Genomic DNA, 25,359 nt, shown 5'->3' with positions numbered 1-25,359 from the left:
TCCTTGAGCCAATTCTAATGAGATTGAGGTCTTTGAGCCAATTTTAATGAGTGTTAGGCTCATTTACTGTCCAGATTAAATAGATTACTCCACCCAGTTGGGTGTGTCTATTAGTCCCTCCTTGAGGCAGCTCTGATGAGTTTAAGATCTTTGAGCCTTTTCTGATGAGTGTAAAATTCATTTACTGCCCTGCTCCTCTTCCATCTCTTCCCCCACTCCATAAGCCTTTTCTTGTTACTTTCATGTAGGATTTCACTTCTGCCCTTCCCCCTCCCCCAATGAATTCCCTTCATCCCTCAATTTAACCCTAAAGATGTTATCATCTAGCTAAGTGACACAGTGGACAAATCATCACCCCTGGACACAGGGGGATCCCAGCCAAAACCTGGCCTCAGACTCAAGACAGTCACCCACTCTATGACCCCAGGTATGTCCCCCAGCTCCAATTTTTTTTTTTTTATGGTTCTTTCGGGTCTTGTATTTGAAAGTCAAATTTGCCATTCAGTTCAGGTCTTTTCATCACAAATATCTGAAAGTCTTCTTTTTCAATAAAGTCCCATTTTTTCCACTGAAAGATAATGGTGAGGTTTGCTGGGTAAGTGATTCTTGGTTGTAATTCCATTTCCTTTGCCCTTTGGAATATCATATTCCATGTCCTCCGGTCCTTTAATGTAGAAGCTGCTAGATCTTGTGCTATCCTGACTGGGGCTCCACAGTACTTGAATTCTTTCTTTTTGGCAGCTTGCAATATTTTCTCCTTGACCTGAGAGCTCTGGAATTTGGCTATAATATTCCTAGGAGTTTTCTTTTTGGGATCTCTTTCTGGAGGTGATCGGTGGATTCTTTCAATTCCTTCTTCTAGAATTTCAGGGCAATTTTCCCTGAAAATATCTTGGAAGATGGTGTCTAAGCTCTTTCCTTGATCATGGTTTTCAGGTAGACCAATAATTTTCAAATGATCTCTCCTAGACCTATTTTCCAGGTCAGCAGTTTTTCCCAGAAGATATTTCACATTGTCCTCTATTTTTTATTCATTTGGATTTGCTTTATTGTGTCTTGGTTTCTCATAAAGTCACTGGCTTCCATTTGTTCAATCCTAATTCTTAGGCAATTATTTTCATCAGAGAGCTTTTGTACCTCCTTTTCCATTTGACTTTTCAAGCTCTTGACTTTTTTCTCATGTCTTTCCTGCATCATCCTCATTTCTCTTTCCATTTTTTCCTCTACCTCTCTCATTTTATCTTCAAAGTCCTTTTTGAGCACCCCTATGGCCTGAGACCAATTTGTATTTTTCTTGGAAGCTTTAGATATAGGGGCCCTGATGTTGACTTCTTCCTCTGAGGGTGCCCCTTGGTCTTCCTTGTTACTGAAGAAACTTTCTATGGTCTTCACCTTTCTCTGTCAGCTCATCTTGCCTTTCTTTTACTGGACTTTTAGCTCCTTAAAGTGGGGCACTGTTTCCAGGCTGCAGTATCCCAAGCTTAAGAAGTCCCAGGTGGTATGATTTAAGGAGAATCAGGTTCTTCCCTCGCCCAGCCTGTTTCCTGGTCCTAGATGACCCCAGACCAACTTGCCAATCCACCAGCTTTGTGTGTTGTGGTTGTTAGCTCTGAGGAGCCTGTGCCCCTCCCCCACCTGGGCCACTTCTACTCGTGCCTACCTCCTGGTTCTCAGCAGGGGTGTAAAATCCAAGTTCTGCCTTAGCACCAGCATAGACCCCTGTAGTCTCCTCCCTGCCCAGGGCTCAGCCCACTCACCAGACTGTGAGCTTAGTTCCAGATGACACTAGTGCTTCAGCTGATTCAGAGGCTCTGGGGGTCTCCTTCTCTGGTGAGGACTTCCTGGGACTGGATCTGTGTCAGGGTGACTGTGGGGTTGGGCCCAACTCCTGTATCAGCACAGCAGCTCCCTCCTTCTGACCTTCCAAGCCGTTCTTGGTTAGAAGATGATTTCAGCACATTCTTCTGTGAGTTTTGCTGCTCCGGGTGTTTTCCTGTGACCTTATTTGGATGTTTTTTTGGAGCAATCGTGTCATGAGTTTGGGAGCTCACTGCCTTTCCTCCGCCATCTTCTTCCATCATTTCTTACCTCTGTATATAGAAGATATTATACTCTTAGTATAAGAGATAGGAAGATAGTCTTCTACATCATGATTTCTACCTAAGGTCATCTTTTTAGAACTAGAAGGGACGTAGGTGAGCTATTTAAAGCCCTTCATTTTGCAGATAAAAACACTGAGGCCCAGGGACATTGAGTGACTTGCACAAGGTTATTCAGTTAGTAAGTCACAGAGACAGGATTTGAACCTCAGTTGGACTCCATGTTCATTAACTTGTCCTCCATTAGTTTGTTCATTCTTGACTTTGGACACTATTTCACTGCTCGCATCAGTAAAATTGTCTTTCTTAATACAGCTAATCTCAACTATCCAAATAGCCTGTTTAATCATTTTCAATGTCACTTGGCAATTTTCTGTTTTATGTATTGTTTTCTTTTAACACATAAATGTGTAAGTTCACACAGATTTACATTTACTTCTTACGCAGGAATGTGTTCTGTACAGTATTTGTAAAGTGTAAACTTTGAACTTTAGCCATTGCGGTTGGAACAGCTTTGACTCAGGGCTCTGCCTCTAGCTTTTGCTTACCTCCTAGCCAATCAGCAAGCACTTAAAATACTTACCATGTGTCAGGCACTCCTCACTGTGGAAAGCCTGAGCCTACAGAGGAGACAGCCATAGCCTCTTTTCCTCTTCTGTAACATGGTACAGGTGGAAGATCACTGGATTTGGACTCAAGGTTTTGGTGGTAAGCTCTATCTCTAGATCCAAACAGCCCCAAAACAAAAGACAAAAAAACCACAGAAGATATGTTTAAACATACCAGCAACCTGCCTGGCACGAATGTTTCAGGTTCTGTGTTTGTAAGTACTCCACAAAGAGGAAGGAAAAGTTTTCTGGTCACACCCAGCCACACAGGATGTGACACATCCCTTCAATTTTCTTAAATCTGTGAAGTTTTTAAGTATACTTAGGTTGCACTCAATCAACAAACATCTACTAAGGGCCTAATATGTGCCAGGCACTATTCTGGGGATAAAAATATGAAGAATAGAGTAATCCCTTCTCATAAGGAGTTTACTTTTTTTTTTTAAATAACGAGGCAATTGGGGTTAAGTGACTTGCCCAGGGTCACACAGCTAGTAAATGTTAAGTGTCTGAGGTCGGATTTGAACTCAGGTCTTCCTGAATCTAGGGCCAATGCTCTATCCACTGTGCCACCTAGCTGCCCCAAGGAGTTTACTTCTAATGAGGGGAGAGTATGTATATAAGTATGTACACAATAAATATAAAGAGAATATATACAAATATATTCAAAGTAGTTAACTTGTTTGGGAGGGAGGACACTATCACTTGGGGGAGTCAGGAAAAGCTTCATCTAAAAGGTAGTTCTTGACCTGTATCTTGAAGGAAGAGAGGGATTCTATGAGGCATAGGTAAGGAGGGAATGCATTCCAGGTATGGGGAATAGCAAGTACAAAGGCAGAGAGAGACAGACAACAGATAGAGTGTTATATGTGAAAATTAGGGAAGGCCAGTTTGGCTGAATCCCAGAGTTTAGAAGGGAGAATAACGTCCACTAAGGCTGGAGAGATAGGCTGGGGCCAGTTTATGAAGGGCTTTAAAAGCTAAACAGGGGAGTTTTTATTTTATCCTAAAGGTAATAGGGAGCTCCTGGAGTTTCAGAAGGCATGCCATCTCTAAGGCAGAAATAGAACAGAAATGATGTCACTTCTCTCTTAAATTACCAAAGTCTCTCTTGAAGAAGCAAAGCATGAACATTTCAGTGATAGAGGAAAATAAGAGTAGATGCAGAGAGAGAGTCCCTGACCAATTCGAGTTTCTCATCTAAAGGATCTGTGTAATTTCATAGGGCCATCCAAAATGCCATATGAAGATGTCTCCAATGGATCCCTACAGTATAAAAGCCAGTCCAGCATGGGGTTCTTGCAAAGTTGTCCTACTGTACCTCATGCTTGTAAACTTGCTACTTGTATGAGCCCCCAATATGTGAGACTCCCCAAAATTATATAGTTAGGATCTATTAGAAATCAAACACTTAGTAATGTGTAGGCCAAGGTTCCCTTATCCCCCAAGAGTCTGGACTCACATGGGTTAGATCTTATCATGGGAACTAATTCTTAAGGGTCAGTTTCTTTCTTTGACTCATTGCCTTCACCTGTTATTATACAAGGAAATGACTCAAAATAAATCTTAGGCATAGCTCATACTTCGGGAGCCCCCTTCCCATTGCATGTACCCTGCCTGCATGACTCACTGACTTTGTTCTCAAGTAGGATTCTATTCGGGAACCATGTAGAAGGTGAAGGAGTTGAGAAGGGAAAAATAGCTGACAGACCAGCTTAATATTTTTTCAGTACTTCCTTCCTCATTTCTGTCTTTTCCCTTTAACCTTTTCTTCTGGAATGCAACAGAGGAAAAGGAACTGGATTTCTCTATACCAGCATTCTCCTCCTGTTTTGAGGTAGCAGCACATGAGAATTACATGTGTTCACTTAAAGCTTCTCTGAGTATATCTCAGAGACTAGAGTTCCTAAGATTGAAACTTATGAACTTATGAACCCCAAAGTTGGTTGCAGCCAGGGCACTGACAGACTTCCTGTAGAAGTATATAGCAGGGGGAAAAAAATGAGAGAGAAGTATATAGCAGAGGCAGACAATTGAGTCCTTATTTGACCTAAGTTCAAGTGTTCCCAGGCTTGAGAGATTGCAAGCTTTCAATCAGGGATTGAATTTTTTAGAGGAAGAATGGGATTTCCTGATACTGCCTGCTCCTTGAAGCTGGACTTCTCAGAGTATAGTGAATCAGAGAAGCTTTTCTGACAAGGTATCTTTGTAGATTGCATCAGACTGATTCTAAGCAGTGACTTGTTTTTTAACCAGCCACTTTTTTCTTTATCTGTTGAAATGACGCTGTATAATCTGGATTTGGGCCATCTGTGGTAAGATTGCTAATGGAAATCACCTTCTCTTCTAATAATTTAATTCAGTAGAACCTGATGATTCACAGACTCTCTCCTAGCTAATGTATATCAGCCATTATTTTAAAAGCACAAAATTCTATTAGAAAATTTTTAAGATGGGTGGCCCAGTGGACAGAGTGCTGGGCCCAGAGTTAGGAAAATCTGAGTTCAAGTGTGGCCTCAGGCACCACTTGCTGTGTTACCATAGACAAGTCACTCTGCCTCAGATTCCTCATCTGTAAATAGGGATAATAATAACACCTACCGTACAAAGTGTTTTATAAATGCTAGCTATCATTATTTTGGGGGGGGAGCAGGGCAGTGAGGGTTAAGTGACTTGCCCAGGGTCACACAACTAGTAAGTGTCAAGTGTCTGAGGCCAGATTTGAACTCAGGTCCTCCTGAATTCAGGGCTGGTGCTTTATCCACTTCGCCACCTAGCTGCTCCTATCATCATTATTATTATTATCAAAATTTATAAATTCTAAGACTAGCTTTCTGATGAACTGGATAGGTGACTTTGTCAAATCATCTTTACTTTCTCACAGGAAGAACATGAAAAATGCTTATTAAAATGATTTTAAAGCCTAATTAGAAAGGGTTTTTTTGGGGGGGGGCAGGGCAATGAGGGTTAAATGACTTGCCCAGAGTCACACAGCTAGTGTCAAATGTCTGAGACTGGATCTGAACTCAGGTCTTCCTGAATCCAGGGCCGGTGCTTTATCTACTGTGCCACCTAGCTGTCCCAGAAATTCTTTTTCTTAATAGTAATACTATGGATATGAGTAACTTGGTTTTCCTGATCATGAATTGGAGCAGGAAATGATTCAGATGCACTAAGCAGTTAAATGTTGGTAACTAAAAGAATTGCATGTAAGCAATGTCAGAAAAATTTGTAGAGATCACTTTAGTGATTCTCCTAGCCTCACGACACACTCACTCATTATGTGTGTTTGTGTATAATTGTCCAGCATAGTATCCTACACAAAGTAGGCACTCAAAGTTTTATTAAATTGATAGCATACTTATGAGAGAAATGTTAGTAGTGATATAGACTAAAAATATTTTTAAAGAAAATTGCTAAATCTCCTTCTTAAAACTCTGGGGTATCACAAGTCCTGGTCATATCTAGGGGCAGAGCTTCTTACCCTCACATGTCTTAGTTTTCCTCATCTATATTATATATTACAAAGTTATATGCCTCAGATAAATCTGGTATGAACTTATAATTTTATTATGGATCCAGTTGTTCAAGTACATTACAATTACTCAGGATAAGAATCCACTGTTTGTCTGGAAAATATGTAAGAGTGATGCCTTTTTGGGCAGCTAGGTGTTGCAGTGAATAGAGCACTGGCCCTGGATTCAGGAGTTCAAATCTGTGTGACCCTGGGCAAGTCACTTAACCCCAATTCCCCCCGCTCCCCAAAAGAGTAATGCCTTTTTGAACTGTCAAAACATGATAGAGCCATAGTTGTATAAAATGCTCAACTATTATAGGTGAAACTATCTTAGCTATTGATAAGTGACTTTATTTTGTTCTGTTTTTTTTTCTTCTGAATAACTTTTTGTGGTGCCTAATAAATGTGAATTAAATTGAAACTGCTATTATTTTATGTTAGTTGCTAGATAAAGACAAAGATAACTAAGTTAAAGCTTTTGAGGAGTTAACAGTACAGTAAATGGATGGGGTAAATAAAATATAAATTTGAATATAAATCCATAGGGGAGTCAAAGTGCTCTTAGAGATTAGTGAAGGAATTTTTTTCCCCTTTCCCTTCTTTGGGATGATTGGAGAAAGCTTCATGGTCAGACATGGTCAGACAAAGATTAGTTGGGAGTAAGAGGGGTGGGCACAGAGTGAGCAAAGGAAGAAGGGTAGGATGAGTTTGGGATACAGTGATTTATTGGGTTTGTCATTAAAGCTCGGTGTAGAAACATAGAATAAATAAAGCTGGGCAGTTATGTTGGACGTTGATGGGGAGGGCTTTGAATGCTAGTCTAAGGAGTTTGGATTTTTTGAGTTTTTCAGTGGGTATGGGGAAAATATGCCACTCAGTTTTAAGCAGGGGAATAGCGTAATCAAAGCTATAGATCAGAAAAATTACCCTGGTGATATGGATACCAGATTGGATCAGAGGGAGACTATAGTATGAGGGACAATTAAAAGACTTTTGTTATAGCCCACTTGAGAGGTGACAAAAGTCTAGGAGGGGGTTCTTTAGCTTTTTCTCTGAAATACACCCCTATGGTAGTATGCTGAAGCCTATGGATCCTTTTTCAGAATAATGATTTTTAAATGCACAAAATAAAATACTCAAGCTTACAAAGTAAACCAAAAATTAGTGAAAATAAAGGTGTCGTTTTTGTTTCTCATCCAAGTTCACTGATCTGAAATTTACCCACACGACAGACTTCTGGTTAAGAACTCTGGAAGATGATGAGAATAGAAAGGAAGGGGTAGGTAGATCCAAGAGATTTTGTGGAGGTAGAATTGACAGGATCTGACAGCTGGTTATATGTAACGGGTGAGGAAGAGAGAACAGTTAAAAAGACTACTGAAAGGTTATGAGTTTAAAATACTGTGAGATTATTAGTACGCTTAACAGAAATGGAAAAGTTAGGATGAGGGGTGGGGCAAAGATAAATTTTGTTTTGAATGTGTTGAGTTTCAGGTTTTGGTGTGTCAGGTAGTCAGGTAGAAATGTCCAGCAAGCAGTCAGTGGGGAGTTGTGATGGGAGTCAGAACTAGAAATGTAAATTTAGGATATGACCTTTGCATAGATGTAATAATTGAGACCAGAGAAGCTAAGGACAAAACACCTATATTTAGAAAGAGGAAGGGGAAGAAAAGTTATAGAAGAGAACAGAAAGTAGGTTCAGGAAGATAGAAGAAGCATAAAATTATCTCACCAAGCTAAGGAAGACATATCAAGAAGGAATGAGTAGCCCTCTCTTGTCCTATAGAAAGGTCACAGTGAATAAGGACTGTGAAAAGGTAATTAAATTCAATAATTAAGTCATTGGTGACCTTTGAGAACAATTTTAGTTGAGTGGTGGGGGCAAGGGGTTTCTACAATTATCCAAATAATCCTCATTTGTGTTTTCATTTGTATATGGTAACAGGATGCATGGATTCTTGGTCAGGATCTATATATCCTTTTTCTACAGTTCTGTACCAATATTTGCCATAACTATTATTTTCTAAAGTATTAAAGTTCACAGTTGTAATGCCATATTGCATTATTACTCATGTTTAAGGAGTAATTCCTGATGTATGTCTTTACAGAATAATTGCATTATTGCTGCCAGCAACCTTTAACATCATTGGCACTGACTTTTATGCAGCTAGCCAATATTACTTCCAATTTAAAAATTTATAGAACTGATTTATTTCCAATACCATTGTTGCCCCTTTCACAGACAAATGCGTTATAGTATTTACTACAATTTTGTAATTACCTTTAATGGTTTTTCTTTTAGATTTTTTTCCAGTTTTAGTTTGTTAAATGTACCTTTTTTAAATGGACTTTTCCTACATCCCTGCAATTACTGAAAGTGATTATTTGATATTTTACAGAGCCAGGCAAAGTCCCTTGCAGAACAAAAGCGATTACCTTTTGCTACTGATAATGAGAACACAAATGAAGAATTAGGTAAGATATTCTGGAAGTATTGGTGCTTTATCTACGTTGCTCTTACAAGCAAATTCAGATACTATGGCAGTATTGTGAATACAGACCTGGGACTTGGGTTCTAATCTAGCTGTGTCTACTTCACAGGTCAGTCAGCCTCTCTGAGCCTCAATTTCATTATCATAAAAGAAAGGGACTGGACCCTATATATAAACTTTAAAGTTGTAAATGCTTAGTGTCATGATTCTAAGAAAATTGATCATTATGATAATGGGTATTTGCATTTTCAGTCTTTTCTTCTCTACTAGCTTCTTCTCTTTTATTTTGTTCCCAGTGTAGTGGAGCTGAAAGTTCTGTCATCTTCAAATCTTTAATTTTAGCCTCTTTTACCTTCATATAACACCTTGTCCACCCCCTTTTCCCCCACTCACATGTGCTAGAACACCTTGAATAAGGTACTTCTGACCTTAAACTATTAAAAGCCTTCTGACTGGTCTCCCTGCATATAGCTTTCTCCCCTTACCAATATATTCAGCAGTGAGCTGCCAAGTTACTATTTTTAAATTTGGGGGGGGGGCAATAAGAATTAAGTGACTTGCCCAGGGTCACAAAGCTAGTAAGTATCAAGTGTCTGAGGGCAGATTTAAACTCATGTTCTTCTGAATCCAGTGCTAGTGCTTTATCTACTGCGTCACCTAGCTGCCCCAAGTTATTATTTTTGAAGCATATGTTTGAGTCACTCTCCTTCTCAGGAAGCTTCAATGATTCCTTACTGCCTCAAAGATAAAAGATAGCTCCTTATGACATTTTAAACTTTTCCTAATCCTTTTCTAGGCTGTCTTTCCAGATTGATTATAAAACCCTACTTCTGTCACAGATACCCCAGACCTCCACTCTACTTAGACCCCTGAATATACTATATTTTTGATAGGAGACTAACAATCTGCCTTGAGATTTATGGCCTGCAAGCCTCTGGACCTTGCAACCTGCTCTACTACTTTCCTTTCCCAAGTACAATCTGTCTTGTTTATCTGTCATGAACTAAACATAAACCGGAATCCTCCTTTTTGTATCACCTCTGCCAATTAGATTAGGAGCTCATTTGGAGTAGAGCCTGTCTCTGTTTTTTGTTTGTGTGCCCAACCCTTAGCACTAGGAAGTGCTTATTCCCCACTTATGTTCTCTTCTAGACAAACTGATCTGCTTTGTCCCTCTGTATGACATTCCATCTGCTGTCTTCATGCCTCTATGTGAGCTGTGACCCTCTTCCTCTTCCTCCATAGGTTCCTCTTGGAACCCCTAGGACGTTTCAGAGACTCAGTTCAAATGTCACCTTCAACAGATCGTATTGGATCCTTGTAGTTGCTAATCCCTCTTCAATAATGTTGCAGTTATTTTCGTGTATGGATATTTATTTGCGTACAGTTATCCCTTGACATTCAAGGGGTGGGGTAGGACTAGAGGCACAGGACCCCTGAAAATTTGAAAAACTGCAAATATTTCCAGGCTCCAACCCAAACCTTTATTTTTGTTGTTGTTGTTTTTTGTTTTAAGTGAGGCAATTGGGGTTAAGAGATTTGCCCAGGGTCACACAGCTAGTAAGTGTCGAGGGTCTGAGGCTGGATTCGAACTCAGGTCCTCCTGAATCCAGGGCCAGTTCTCTATCCACTGCGCCACCTAGCTGCCCCACCTTTATTTTTAAAAAATAATTCTGATCATATTTATTTAACACACAAAACAAGTAAAACACCACACCACACCATAAAAAGGTTGCAGTTTCTCCAGGTGAGAGATTAGTATCTCACACACTATACAGTGTCTTCACAGCCACTGATGTAGTTACAGCAACTGCTTTGTGGTTTTCCTTCTAAGAAAAGCTGAAGACAGAAGGTTTACTGTGGGAGAAAATAAATCATGTGACTTGAGTCTGGATGGTAGAGAGACAAAGAGGCATTCCCAAAGAGATTGCAGTAGCCCATGGTTCTTTAACTCACTGAAACTTTTAACAAAATTGAACTGTTTAGAATAAATTTATGAGTGCATACTTATGGTAATGAATGATAAAATAGATTAATAATGTATAGCATTTGTGACTTAATAAATTTTTTAAAGTTTTCTTTACATATGTGCATTTTGTCTACTGCACTGCAAATCTCCAAAGATTCCCATTTAATTATTGATGGCCAACTTGCTAATAACCAAAACCGGGAATGTGAAACCCAGATTTGTTTTTTTTTTGTGGGGCAATGAGGGTTAAGTGACTTGCTCAGGGTCACACAGCTAGTAAGTGTCAAGTGAGTGTCTGAGGTCGAATTTGAATTCATGTCCTCCTGAATCCAAGGCTGGTGCTTTATCCACTGTACCACATAGTTGCTCCCAGAAACCCAGAGTTTTTGAGGGATGACTGTATATATCCCCTCCTTTCTTGACTTTGTATCCTTTGTGGCTTGCACTGAAGATACAATTAATAAATGCTAGTTCAATGAAATAGAAATGTAATTTTTTCTTCCTCCTTCACTACTAAAATAACCACTACCACCACCATCACACAGTGTCTTTTACTTGATCTTAGTGATTCTGGGGAAAATTTTTTTTTTATCAATTTTCTGAAAATTTGTGGTTAAAATTTCATTTTATTTGCATTTTTGAATAATCTCATTCTTAGATTATCTTTTTGATCCCTGTCTTCCAGTTCTTTAATCTTTGCTTATAAAGTTTCCAACTCTTTTCCCCAGTTGAGTCTTTTAAAAATTGTTTTCCCATAACTTCTGCTTCCTCTATTGGTCTTCTAACCAGAGAATTTATTTCATTCCTTCACATTTTTTAATCCTTTCCTTTAATCCATTCCTTTAAATTTTTAAATTTTTGTCTGAATTTTTTACTTTTGCTGGTTTTTTTTTAACCAATGCTAGAACTATCCTTAGTGACACCAGACTCCCCTTCATTTCCTTTAATATATTTATTATTCCTATATCTGATTGCTTACCACCTCAGGGAGAGGGGAGGGAAGGAGGGATAAAATATGGAACTCAAAACTTTAAATAAAAATGTTTATTATTTTTTTAAAAGTATGCTTATTATTTAGTTAGACATGTCATTGCGTCATGACCTTTCTCCCCATTTTAAGTCTAATATTTAAGTTATTTTTTTTTCTTTCTAGTGGCTCCTCTTCAGAATCTTTTAATCTGCTGTTTGCTCACTGTTTGGGAAACTTTTTGTTGTTGATCGCTCATTTCCTTATGTTTTCCTTTTCCTTATCCAAGGGGCTATTTTCTTTTGAGACGTTCTAATTGATTCCCATCTTCCTCCTTTTTAATTTATTAATCTATCTATTTAAAGGCATTTTTGTCTGTTCAGAGGGGAGATTGAGTAACTGGTCTGTTTGCCATCTCTGACTCCATTACTTTGCTAGAATGCTTATATTGTGATTTTTCAGAGAACCAGACTGTAGAAAGTATACCCAACAGTAAAACTGGCTGGATGAAACTTAACTTTCTTGGTATCATACCACACTTTGAAGTGAATTAGGATTATTATGAATATTATTGTTGTAGAGGTGATATATGAGGTTGCCAATTAATAGAGATTTCTATTACTGGATAAAGCCAACCTTATATTTGTTTTTAGAACACTGTTATAAGATTAGATATTAATGTAGTTTATTTTGTTAGTGAAGGATTTGGACTGAGGTGACTTTTTTTTTAAGCAAGCATTTTATTTTATTTTTCAATTACGTGTAAAGGTTGTTTTCAACATTCATTTTTGTAAAATTTTGAGTTCCTAACTTTTCTACCTTCCTCCCTTCCCAATACAGCAAACAATCTGCTATAGGTTATATATGTACAATCATGTTATACAAGAATAATATTCCTTCTTCAGGATCCAACTTTATCATAAGGTGACTTTTTTAATGGGCATATTTAGTTTTTCCCTTCAGAAAGTTAATTACTAGTAAGAAAGTGATAAGAATATATTTAATTGCTTGAATGGAAGTTGAATGGTCTAGATCAGTGGTGTCAAACTTAAATAGAAAAGGGGGCCACTAATCTATATATAAAGATCCTTATGGGCTGCATATTGACTTAGTTTTAAAATGCAGTGTTGTTTATGTTTTATTGTGGCAGGTGGCGGGTAGGTGGCCCAGTGGACTGAGCCTGGAGTCAGGAAGGCCTGAGTTCAAAAACAGCCTTAGATTCTTACTAGCTTTGTAACCCTAGACAAGTCACTTAACCTCTATTTGCCTCAGTTTCCTTAAATGTATAATGGGGATAATAATAGCATCTACTTCCCAGGGTTATTGTAAGAATCAAATGTGATAATATTTATAAAGTACTTAGCACATAGTAAACACTGTATAAATGCTAGCTATTTATTAGTTGATAGGAATCTTATCATTTTTATCATAGTATTTTATTATTTTGTTAAATTTTTTCCGATTACATTTTAATCTGATTTTCTTGCCCAGTGGACTGCATGTTTGACACCTCTGGTTTATATGTAATCTAAAGTGTATGTCCTGAAAATATCCGATTCATTCTGAAAAGCTGCATTTGACTCTAGTACCCACAGAGGTACTCTCCAATTCCTGTATTGATGGACTGGCACAGGAGGGGACAGCTCACTTTTTACTCAGTGTAATTATTTTATTTTTGTTCAGTTGTTTTCAGTCATGTCTGACCCCATTTGGTGTTTTCTTAGCAAAGATACTGGAATGGTTTGCCATTTCCTTCTCAAGCTTGTTTTACAGATGAGGAAACTGAGGTAAACAGGGTGAAGTGACTTGTCCACGGTCACACAGCTAGTAAGTGTCTGAGGCCAGATTTGAACTCTGAAAGATGTCTTCCTCACTTCCTCATGCAATCTAGACACTGTGTCACCTGGCTGCCCTTAATTATCCTATGTACACCTTAATTTTATGTCTAAATTTATTTCCATTTTGTTTTGTTTTGTAGCTATTGCTTATGTGTTAATTGGCAGTGGTCTATATGATGAAGCAATAAGACATTTTTCATCCATGCTCCAGGTAATTTTTCATCTTCTGTGTAATATAATTTTAAAGTTAATGGTCTTTAACTTGTTTAAGACTTTTCCATACAGAACAAAATGTTTTCTATGGAATGGTGTTCAAGGCTCTTTCAGATTTAGGTGGTTGGAGTAATTGTTGGCCTTCTTTCCTTTTTTCACTGTGAAATTAATTTGTGTTTTACTAATCACAGTAGCATCTACATTCAAATAGTGATGTATTTATGTGCAAAACATTATTATTTAGTCTGTAGAAGATATGTTTACCAATGTCAAGCAATCATTTGTAATAATAATACCTAGTTTACAGGCAGAGAATCATTGAATTAAGATTAAGTGGTGTTTATCCTAACTTTGTACACAGAAATTGATTAGTTAAGACCCATTTATGGCTTTGTTTCTATGTAATGGCATGATTTTCTCTGGCAGAAATACATGGACCATCATCTAGATTGCTGACTGAATTAAATCATACATTATGAGAGATTATTTATATTCACAAGTAAAAGGATATTGAAAATAATTTGTAATTCAGGTTCTTTGTTTTTTTCTTCTTTATCAATTGTTCAGTTATGTTCACTATGGGTACTCATTACATCTTGTGGTTTAATACCTGCTCTTAAGCATTCTTCATCATCTGCCTCAAGCAGTGCTCAAAGGTTGTGTTTTTGTACATGTGATTGCTGTGCATGAGTAACAAGGGTGTAAGTAACTTAAGGGTTTATTAAACAAAAAGGGATTGATGTGACAGATGTTTATACTCTAGTTTGGAGCATTAATTTTAAAAGCACCAATTTTAATTTTTTTAGTTAATTACAGAATGACCATCATCCTGCTTTGGTTTATTTCATTTGAGGATCCTAGAACAAGTTGTTGTGGATTGTCATCTTTCATTCATTACGTTTGGGTGTAGAGTTGGATTACTTTATAAATGGTGTTTAAAATGTACTGCTTGCTTGCTATAGAAACATAAAACTGAAGCCTGTTACATCAAGGGAATCTACCTGTATTGAGTGGAGAAGGTCTCACTTACAGTGGGACAATTACAGAAGCAAATACTAGTTTATTCTTGACAACTGTTTGAAAAAAGCAATTACAGAAATCAATAACTGTCTAATTTAGTCATTATTCAAGAACTCTTTCTCTTGGCAACCTTCCCAGTACATGTATTTAAGGAGAACAATCTGTTGTTATGATTTGACAAGTGAAAAAATCCACTTAAAACTTTGTAAATGTAACCTATCTTATTTACTAGTAGAATAAACTTGAGAAAATATGGCATTGAGTAGGATTATAACCACTTTGTAATGATATCTTGCTGTATACAGTTTTCCTTTGGAAATATGTTCTAAGTTGAGTTTAGACTGCTTTATTTATTGTCACTCCATTACTTTGAATACTCTTGGAAATAATCAGATGATGGTGGAAATAAGACAATTTAAAACCTACAACTGATTTACAGAAGGAAAAGTTTAAAATATATACACTGTGGAAATTGACATAATGGAAGATGCTTTTCACATAATATCTTCCTTGCAACGAAGTTCCAAGGGTCATAAAAATATCTACCTTGTTTACTGAAGCTGTTACTGCAGCATTCTTCAAATTTAACTTTCTAGTTTCAGAGTGATTTCTAATCTTTTTATTAGCATTTCTTCACAGAAATCTTTGTTTTTGTGAAGTGGAAAATGCTGACTAGAAATAAGACACAGTGTTCTAGTCATGAGCTGTGTTATAATCAAGTTGGTTAGAAAGAGGCTGGCAGGGTCTCAGGAAAAGCCTTATGTCTCTTTGTGGTGTCATCTTTGTCCTGAGCCTTGGAGGTCCAAACTGAATGAAATTCAATTTCGCTAGGTCACTGAGAGATGATGAGCCTCAAGAGGACTGATTCATGCTAGCCAAGTGCACAGGAAACTAAAATATAAACAAAAGTGCAGTTTTATTAATTTGCAGTGGGCCATCTACATTTTTGTTAACTGGGTACATTCTTATTTCACTACTAATAAGTGCATCTCTTTCTGAGTTTTAAGATACATGAGCAACTTAATTTGTAATGAAAAGTGATTTATTGGTAATCACAGAATAAGAACCAAGGGAGTTTTGTATAATTTTGTTGGCTATTTTGTTCAAGCTGTGGTGGAGCCTGGAAAACTACCCTAACTTCAATATAGTTTCCTATTATAAATAGTCTCTGACTTGTGAACGTCCTACTTGGGCAGCTAGGTGTGCAGTGAATAGAGCACCGGCCCTGGATTCAGGAGGACCTCAAACACTTAACACTTACTAGCTGTGTGACTCTGGGCAAGTCACTTAACCCCAAAAGAATGTCCTACTTGGGAACCAACAAAAATGCAATATTTACAAATTAATGGAAACTCATTTATTTTGCAGAGGTAAGAACAGGGAATGAAGTCAGTTGGTGGGACTTTCCCAGCTAGCTAACATTTGCCCCTCAAAATGAAAACTGTTTCAAGAATTCTGTGATTTTATTGGGATTGCTGCCATCACAGTTGATCTGATTCCCTCAACAAATTCTGTAAGCATTCACTAGGGTGTTATGGGGTGTTCAGGAGGACTAATACCTCCGGTGTGGGGACTTGCCAATCCCTTTTCAGGGTTTCTCATCCAACTTTGGTGTCCACCTGCCATCCAACTCTCACCTGTGGTTCCAAGAAGCTGTAGCTTGTACAGTGGCCATACTCCAGTAAAACTGTCAGCAGATGGGCTAAACCAGGCTGAGGGTCATCGACAGGCCTCAGACCCATTGGTGAGTTAGGTCTCTCTCAAGCATGGGAGCATGGGAACACTTTGTTCCAACAGCCACAAAAGCAGCTGAAGCAGGTGCTGTGGAGTATTTTTAGCTTGGTCAGACATTAAAGACACCAAGGTTATCCACTGCATTCTGGGCCATTGCTGATTGTCTTGACTTGCCTTGCCACTACGTTTGGATGACTCAGGAAGAGAGACTGAGGCTAATGACTTTGTGCCCTTTGCCTCGCTTAAATCCAATTCCATGCAAATCAAGATGTTACACAGTGATGTCATTGGTCCTCTTCGAAAACAAAGGATGAACATCAACAACATTAGCCAGCCTTGTAGACTCAATTCTCTGGCTCATATAACTCTAGGGAAATCTTTTCCTCTTTGATGCCATTAGAGAGTTTGCCCTTTTCCTTACTATACCCCTAAATGCCACTCGCTTGACACTGGCCTAGGTCTGTCACCCCATTTCAGTAGTCTCAAGGAGCTTACAATTCTACTTAAAAGAAGCACCCTGATTCCTTCTTCCACACTACTTCTAGAGTAGACCTTGTTTGGCTGCCTATCACCTCCCCTTGCTGTTGGACCTGCCCCTACCTCACCTGGAGCTTCCCTTTCAACCCTCCATTATTAGAGTTGGCTCACTGTTAATAGCCCTTTACCTCCACAGAAAACTTACCTTCATTCTACCCTAGTACCAAACCTACTTTACCAATGGATCATTTCCAACTGCCTCTAAGCTCTTTTTCCTTCTTCTTGTCAGACTTGGCCCTATTCATTTGTTTTTTGCCCCCATCCGACTGTTTATCAAAGGAACTACTTTTGCAGCTGCTCCCTGGGAGCCACTATTACCAGAGGGCCTGCCACCATCATTCCCAGATGCCTCTGCCGAAGTCCTTGCAACCCTTGCCTGCTGGTCCCCGTGGAAACAGGCATTGAATCCTCTGATTCCCATCTATCCAATACTTGCCAAATAAAAGCTGTTTGGAATCTCCTGCTAGAACTAACTCATAGGTGGTATTGGCCTATTGAAGAAAAACATTTACCTGAGGCATACACCTGCCCTAATTAGTAACTAGTATTTTTTAAAATTTGTTAATACCATGCTGTTTTTGCTCTCCTGTCTAGGAGGAGCCAGAGCTTGTTAGTGCAATTTATGGCCGAGGAATAGCCTATGGAAAGAAGGGACTACAGGTGAGTATTTGATAATGGCCAGATTAAAAAAAGAAAAAACTACCTATAATATAAGGTACTGTGCTATATCCTGAAGATAAAAAGACAAAATGAAATATAGTCCCTGTTCTCAAGGAAACTTACATTTCCTTTTTCTTGGTCCTGTTGTCATACAAAGAAAACATTCAGCATATGACTGGGTGTGTGGAGGAGTATGTTTTGAATTGATGGTATCAGAAATAGGTATATTCTAGGAATAGAGAGTTGAGCTGCCTCTTCTTTGTTTCCTCAGAGCCTGGCTCAAGATTAGTTCTGAAATTGACATGCTTTTTAAGGAGCAGGTAAATTGTAGCTATGTTGATGATTTTTGAGAATGACTGTGATTTAGTCTATTTTTCTCACTTTGCCACAGTCGAGCACTTTTCCATAAACTGATATATTTTTTTTTTTTAGTGAGGCAATTGGGGTTAAGTGACTTGCCTAGGGTCACACAGCTAGTAAGTATTAAGTGTCTGAGGCCGGATTTGAACTCAGGTACTCCTGACTCCAGGGCCGGTGCTCTATCCACTGTGCCATCTAGCTGCCCCAACTGATGTATTTTTAATGATAACCATAGAAATTGAGATAATAGGTCTCCATCACAGTTTTTGTTGTTTTTTAAAATGGAAGTTTGGGAAAATATATTTTTATATTGGATAAATGTTTGAGTCCAGTAAATACTTATATGCATTAATTTGGGGGTATTTGTAATTATGGTGAGTTAGATTAAGGCAGACTTGATTAAGGCCCTGTTAATATAAAATGGTGGTGATATGGTAGAAGGGAATGATTGGTTAATATGAAGGAAGACTGAGGAATCTAAACAACTGTTAATTAAAAAACATATTTTGGTAAAGGGTATTGGGTATAGCTGTATACATTGATTTCTATCCCACCATTTGTGGCATTACTAAATCATTTGGACTTGTTTTTGAGCAATGATAGATCTCATGAAATTCTTATTACTTTTTAAGGACATTAAGAATGCTGAACTTGCTTTGTTTGAACTAAGTCGAGTAATTACCTTGGAACCAGATCGTCCAGAAGTATTTGAACAGCGAGCTGAGGTAAATTCCCTTGACACTTCCCCTACCCCTCCAGCCACTGATACACTGGTTGGATTCTAGTATCTCTAATTTTTTTGTTTATCTTAATTTTTCAAATTTTTTTCTTCCTAGTACTGTGTGGTTTTTTTTTTGTTGGTAACTAATGTCTTTAAGGGTGTTTATTCTTACAAAAATATTTTCATAGTTCTGAACTCATATAAGGATCACAATAAATGTAAGCAAGAGAGTAACTTTTTCACTGTTATTTTGAGGATGTGTGGCATCATGTTTTGGATTTTATTTGTTAATTTTTAAAGCAAAATATAAGGTGACATGTTGAATTTAGGAATGTAATTATTTTATAGTTGAATCTTTTTTTTTTTTTTTGGTGGGACATTTGGGGTTAAGTGACTTGCCCAGGGTCACACAGCTAGTAAGTGTCAAGTGTCTGAGGCCAGATTTGAACTCAGGTCCTCCTAAATCCAGGGCCAGTGCTCTATCCACTGCGCCATCTAGCTGCCCCTATAATTATTTTATAAACTATGTCCTAGTTAAGAATAAAAACCACAAAAGCTATAATAAAAAATTACATTTTTACTTCTGTGAAGATGTAACAATTTATTAATGTTTCATGTTGTATTCATTTTATAACACATTTTATGTGAGATTTTTATTCCTTCATTTAACAAATATATTTAAGTACTTACTATGAGCAGTGTACTCATTATATGCAGTGTGGCCAAAAACAATTTTTTTTTTTTTTGTGATTTCTGACAAGTCATTTGATTAGGTAGATCTTAGAATATTGTATTGGCAGTTTTCCCATTTAATTTAACTCTTTTTTTTTTTACTGTTTGGACAAAGCAAAGGCTAAGAAAAGGAAACAATAAGTATAGATCATTTTTTAAGCAATATATTTTAAAAATGTTTAATGAAAATTTGAAAAAAAGGTCCAACAACTCTCAAAATCAGAAGATGGCAATTAAATTAAATCTTTCTTAAAGTAACTATTTTATTACTAACACAAGTTTTTTCTGTTCTTGTTTTGTATCACAACCTTTCTGAAACAAGAATTGAATCCCCTTATTTGTTTTATTATAAATTGATAATAAAAGGATCATATATTGATTTTCTTGTTTACATAGTCTCAAAAAAGTACCATGTACAAGTAGTGGGTGCTTACTATACCATACTCAGTGATTTATTTGGTGCTCTTGTATCTTGGGTATGAAGTATGTGCATGTTTATGTCCCTTTGCCCTTAGTAAAGTGATGTAAGACCATAACTACCTTTGACTCTGCTAAAATCTGCTAAAATGCAGATTGAGCATTTCCAAAAACGAGACTTAATTGCACAGCAGAGTTGTGGGCAAAAACTGATATTATTGACTTTTGAAATTTTGATTGTGATCCTAATTGAAATTTGTTTACAATACAAAACAGATTTGGGGGGGTCAGAAAAATATCTTTTTGATGTATTTTAATGAAAAGGAAAAATAGTCAATACTTCATTTAACATCATCGAGGAATAAACCTTAATAAATGAATTTTCCAGATAATATGTTGCTTACTCTTTCAAGTAGAAGTAGTAGTGGGACCTTGGGAGCACTGGTAAAAAGGGCAGGTGGGTAAGTCTCCCATTTTGGTTGAGAGCACTAAGTTTTAGAATAAAGCTGCCTGGTTTGGGGAGGGAGGGGGAATTCATCTTAAAGAGACTTCCCTCATACTCTGAATAAAATTTGGCTATTTTTCTTGTTCTAGGACTTATTACAAATAAAGGGTGGGGTGGGGTTTTTTTGTTTTGTTTTTGTTTTTGTTTTTAAAAAAAAGTAGTAGTGCGAAAGAACTTTGAATATGGAGTCAGAAGCTATGTTTCCAGATCCCACTTGTGCCACTGACTACCTGTGCGACCTTAGGCAAATGACTTCAGCTTTCTAGGCCTCAGTTTCCCCACATATAAAATAAAGTTAACCTGTAAGGAAACTTCCGAGACTAGATCTATAATCCTATAAGTTATAGTTTGTTTGTTTTTTAATGTAACCATTCTGATAGAAATCTTTTCAAGATGTATTACAGTTCTTAATTGCTTTCTTTCTTTTTTTTTGGTGGGCAATGAGGGTTAAGTGACTTGCCCAGGGTCACACAGCTAGTAAGTGTCAAGTGTCTGAGGCCAAATTTGAACTCAGGTACTCCTGAATCCAGGGCCGGTGCTTTATCCACTATGCCACCTAGCTGCCCCTATCTTAATTGCTTTCTTAAACAGCATATATTTAAACTTAATTTACCCTTTGCTTGATGTCAGCCCATCATTTTGAATATCCAATTTTTCTCTATGTTGATAATTAATGATGCCCTAAGGAGCTGCTGAGATACCCCTATATCAGTTGGTCCCAGACTTCTGTGATCTTTAAGTTCTTAATGTCTGTTTTTAAAATCACATTTCTCTTTTCTTATTGCTTCCGTGCCTGACTCTAGTGACTTCACCTATCTCAGATTTGCAGTAGACTGAGAAGCCTGATAATAAAAACTCACATGTTTCTAGTGCTTTAGAGTTACAAAGCACATTCCCTACAATAGGGTTTGGTGAAGTTATGTCTTATATTTATATATCTAGTAAATGTCTAATGCAGAACTCAGACCTACTTCTCCTGATTCCAGGTCCAACACTATTTACACCATCATTTTAAAGATTATTTCTGAGAATAAATAGTTGGTGATTGAGATCTGAGGAACTCCTACTCCAGGCACTTGCCTGGACTTTGTAATACTTATTTTGGCTACTCAAAGCCCTTCCCCCGCTTTTTTTTTTGACTTACCCATAGGTTTCTAGCTATGTTCTAGAGAGTTGCTGTTGCTGCATAAGTGGCCCATGGATAATTAAAGTGTTACTGTATACCATATAGTCATCAGCATGACTTTTCCCTTTAACTTTCAAGATCATAAATTCACCTCCAAGTGATGGCCAAGCATAAAAGTATATCCCAAAAGAATGAGTGTTCTTTAGAAAGCTAACCAGTGAAAATAGTGTCTACCAAGTTAGACACAAATGAAGGGCTGGAAATTTGCAAGTTGTCATTCAACGCTAGCTATATATAGAACTTGCTACCATGGTGTGTGTATTTAAAGATTGTGGTAAGCGATGAAATGTGTCCAGAAATGTGACTTAGTTTTATGATGCAGAGATGTCACTCACATGAGTCCTCATAGCTATATTTTAACAATGCATATCAAATTCTGATTTTGTAGACATTGAAAGATAAATAATAAGAGAAGAAAAATGTGTACATATCAAGAAAAGTAGCATCTGTTATGCCCCAGAATGTGAAATAATGTGAAAGCAATTGCTGTGTATTCAATTCACCAGTGTTCTTCATTGGACAAAAAAAATGTCATTTTGTTTTCTTTGACTATTTGAGCAAAGTACATAGAGTTTAACTATGTGCTTATGTTGGGTAAAATTGATTTTTAAAATAGAAAGATGAAATTATTATTGAAAGATTAAAAGCATTCATCAGTTCTAAGGTGACCTAGATCTCCCTCTGGTTTAATGGAATGTTTTGGTTTTGTAGATACTGTCTCCTCTGGGACGAATCAGTGAAGCAGTAAGTGATCTCACTAAAGCTATCCAACTGCAGCCATCAGCACGTCTCTACCGACACAGAGGGACCTTGCACTTCATATCAGAGGTGAGTTGTTTTTGCTTTGGGACATTCACCACTGTGGTAAGAAAGATTTCACTTTCCCTCTGCCTCAGAAAATTGTTGTTAATGATAATAAGGAGGAGGTGAGGCAGGTCTGACTGTTTTGCAGCTTTGCAATGGAAAGCATTTCATTTTTTGCAATAATGTCCTGTGGAAAACTGCCAAGGGCCTATATTTTACTTCTTTCTTTGGTGGCCTCTCCTAATTGACTGGTTGGAAGCAGAAGAAGAAAAGTTGGCTCAGAAGTTGTATTTTCACTTCTCACAGATATTGTTATGGATGCATATCAGCTACATCAGTATTTAACTTTTAGCTGTGATTCTGAGTCTGGACCAAATATTATATAATGTGACTATGGCTTCTCTCTGAGGATTAAAGTAACAAAATAATTCAAACAGTTCCTTGGAGTTTATAGCAAGCAGATTTGCCCTCTTAGTTTTTGGTGGAGCCAAAACAGAGGGTTCATATTAGGGGAAGAATGGAAGATAAGAATTGACTTGTAAAATAGCCACATCATGAAAGATACTTTGGAATAATCTCAGTTTTATAATTGAGATAGAGAGTAGCTGAGCCTTTGTGAGGGATTTTTCCTTTCTAACATTTCCTAAGAAAATCATAAACATCTTGGTGAATGAAATATAACTTTGAAGTGAGTCCTAAAACCAGATGCCTATGCATAGTAAAAAAATGAATTGAAATTTTGTCTCAACAAAGAATACTTTTTATTTCTCAATGGTTTCCCTTCCCTTCTTGTAGGACTATGCAACAGCCCATGAAGACTTTCAGCAATCTTTAGAACTGAACAAAAATCAACCTATAGCTATGCTATACAAAGGCTTAACTTTCTTCCACAGAGGCCTTTTGAAGGTAAAAATGTTGTAAAACATACCTTTGAGTAAAAGACACTCATTGTATTTGAAAAAATATATTTTATTGGTATCTTTTGTTTTTACGACAGCCTTTTCCAGATAGAACCAAATCTGAGGGTTCATATTGTGGTTCAATATGGGGAGGGTTCATACCTTTCCCACAAAATTTAGTACTCTCTTGTAGCAAGGGAAAATAGTTAAGCAAAACAAATGAACATTGACCTTGTCTAACAGCTATACAACATTTTCCACATATAGTTTTCTACTTTGCAGCCAAAAGGAAGGAGATAATGTTTAATTATCTGTTCTACAGAACCAAAATTGGTTTATTTCAACCACCTCAGAAGGCAGCTTCCTTTAGTGTTTTTGTTTATTATTATTCTAGTTCTTGTATATAAATTATTCTCCTGGTTTGACTTCTTTCTGTCTGTATCAGTTCATATAAATCTTCCTATATATTTCTTTGGGTTTCTAGTAGTCATCATTTCTTAGTACCAAATAATAGTCCATTATGTTTACATGCCACAGTTTGTTTAACCATTCCTCCATTACTATGCATACTCCTTGATTTCCAGATTTTTGCTACCAGAAAAATAGCTGCTCTGATTACAGAGTGTGGGAATGGTTGGAAACTGTTTCTGAAGGACACTGATTCTTTGTATCCTTGCATGGGTGTAAATAAATGAGATAGGTCAGTGGCTTCCTTTAAGATATAATTAATTTTTAAAATGTATTATAAAAAGTTTCCTTTAGTTCAACAGTTGGCAAACTGTTCAAAAATAATTCTTAGCTTGCAGGCAGTACAAATTGGGGCAGAGGCCCAGACTTGGCCCACAAGCTGTAATTTACTGATGTCTGCTTTAGTCAATGCCTTGAATCTCATTAATATGTTTCTAGTATTATGTTTGGACTATCTAAAAACAAAAACAAACCCCAACGAAACCCTTTAAAGCCAGTTGGTAAATTAAGGATAGTTTTAATATGGAAAGTTTGATTTCAGATAAAATAATTATACATTAGACATGAAGCCCTGGGAAAAAAAATCCTGTTCTGATGCTTCATTGTGGTGTGGAGGTGATCCTTGGGTCTGAAAGGATATGACAGCAGGACTTAAGCTCTGGCTTGATTTGCTGTGCCTGGTCCTGGCAGCAGACTATGTCTGCTTTCTGAGGATCATTCTAGTGAAGAATAGAGAAGCACTTTACTGATGGGATGGCCAATGGGTGATAAAGTCTTTGACCATGACCTCCTGGGATACAAGGAAATATAAAAGGGCCCTCAGTCTCATGTGCATTTTTGCTCTTCTGAATGATTGTTGGCAGTGAAAAAACAAAACAGAAGGAGTGGCAGAAGGTGCTAAGAATGACACAGTTTTTAAGCAGTCTGTAAAAATAATCTTAATTATTGATTCTCAAAATGTAAGATACTTGTCCAGTGACCCACAAATTGATATTACTAGTTGACCCAAATCATATCTTTATTGATCTTATTATAAACAAAATAAGAATGTTTATACCTTCTGTAGTTGTAGCTAAATGGAAGAATGTTTCCATAGGCCCTTCTCGGAGTAGCCATTAAAGGACTTGACAGAGTTGGGTTTGATTTTTTTGTCCAGAAGCAAGAAGAAACATTTCTTGAGACACTTGACTATCTCATGCTGCATTGCTCATGGTAGGCACCTGCAAAAAGACTACTATGAAGAGGATTGCAGCTCAGGTTCTAAAATCTGTTGCAGAAGACTAGAACTAATTATATTAATAACTACTAAGATCCTCCAGATTAAGCCAACATATACTTTAGTGTGCAGTAACTTGAGTGCAAAGGTGATCTTAGGGAAGGACAGTGGAAAATCTTGGAAACCAGAAGCCCAAGGCTCATAAACTTTGCAGAAATCTTACATTTTTGTATCATGAAAACTTTCTTCTAGAAGAGAGTTAGGAGGCACCAAGCATGGTAAGTCCTCAATAACTTCATAAAATATGAAATTGGCTCTAAACGTATAGGAAACAACTGCTTACAAATCATAGGATCATAGATGTGTCATCTACTTAGTCCCTTTCACAAATGAGGAC

The 25,359-nt window shown here is 37.3% G+C and overlaps 1 protein-coding gene across 2 annotated transcripts in view; it reads left to right on the top strand.

Moving 5' to 3' along the window:
- The window catches only part of TTC13 (tetratricopeptide repeat domain 13), a 91,175-nt gene that overhangs the window by 29,168 nt on the left and 36,648 nt on the right, over positions 1-25,359 (top strand). For both annotated transcript variants that reach the window (XM_043964525.1, XM_043964524.1), the window contains exons 3-8: positions 8,624-8,699; positions 13,631-13,701; positions 17,589-17,654; positions 18,647-18,739; positions 22,287-22,403; positions 23,175-23,285. In XM_043964525.1, the coding sequence (XP_043820460.1) occupies positions 8,624-8,699; positions 13,631-13,701; positions 17,589-17,654; positions 18,647-18,739; positions 22,287-22,403; positions 23,175-23,285 (534 nt within the window). The remainder of the gene's footprint in view (positions 1-8,623; positions 8,700-13,630; positions 13,702-17,588; positions 17,655-18,646; positions 18,740-22,286; positions 22,404-23,174; positions 23,286-25,359) is intronic.

Source organism: Dromiciops gliroides, chromosome 4 (assembly GCF_019393635.1).
Source record: "Dromiciops gliroides isolate mDroGli1 chromosome 4, mDroGli1.pri, whole genome shotgun sequence".
NCBI classification, from domain to species: domain Eukaryota; kingdom Metazoa; phylum Chordata; class Mammalia; order Microbiotheria; family Microbiotheriidae; genus Dromiciops; species Dromiciops gliroides.
This window is presented reverse-complemented; position numbering and strand designations above follow the sequence as displayed.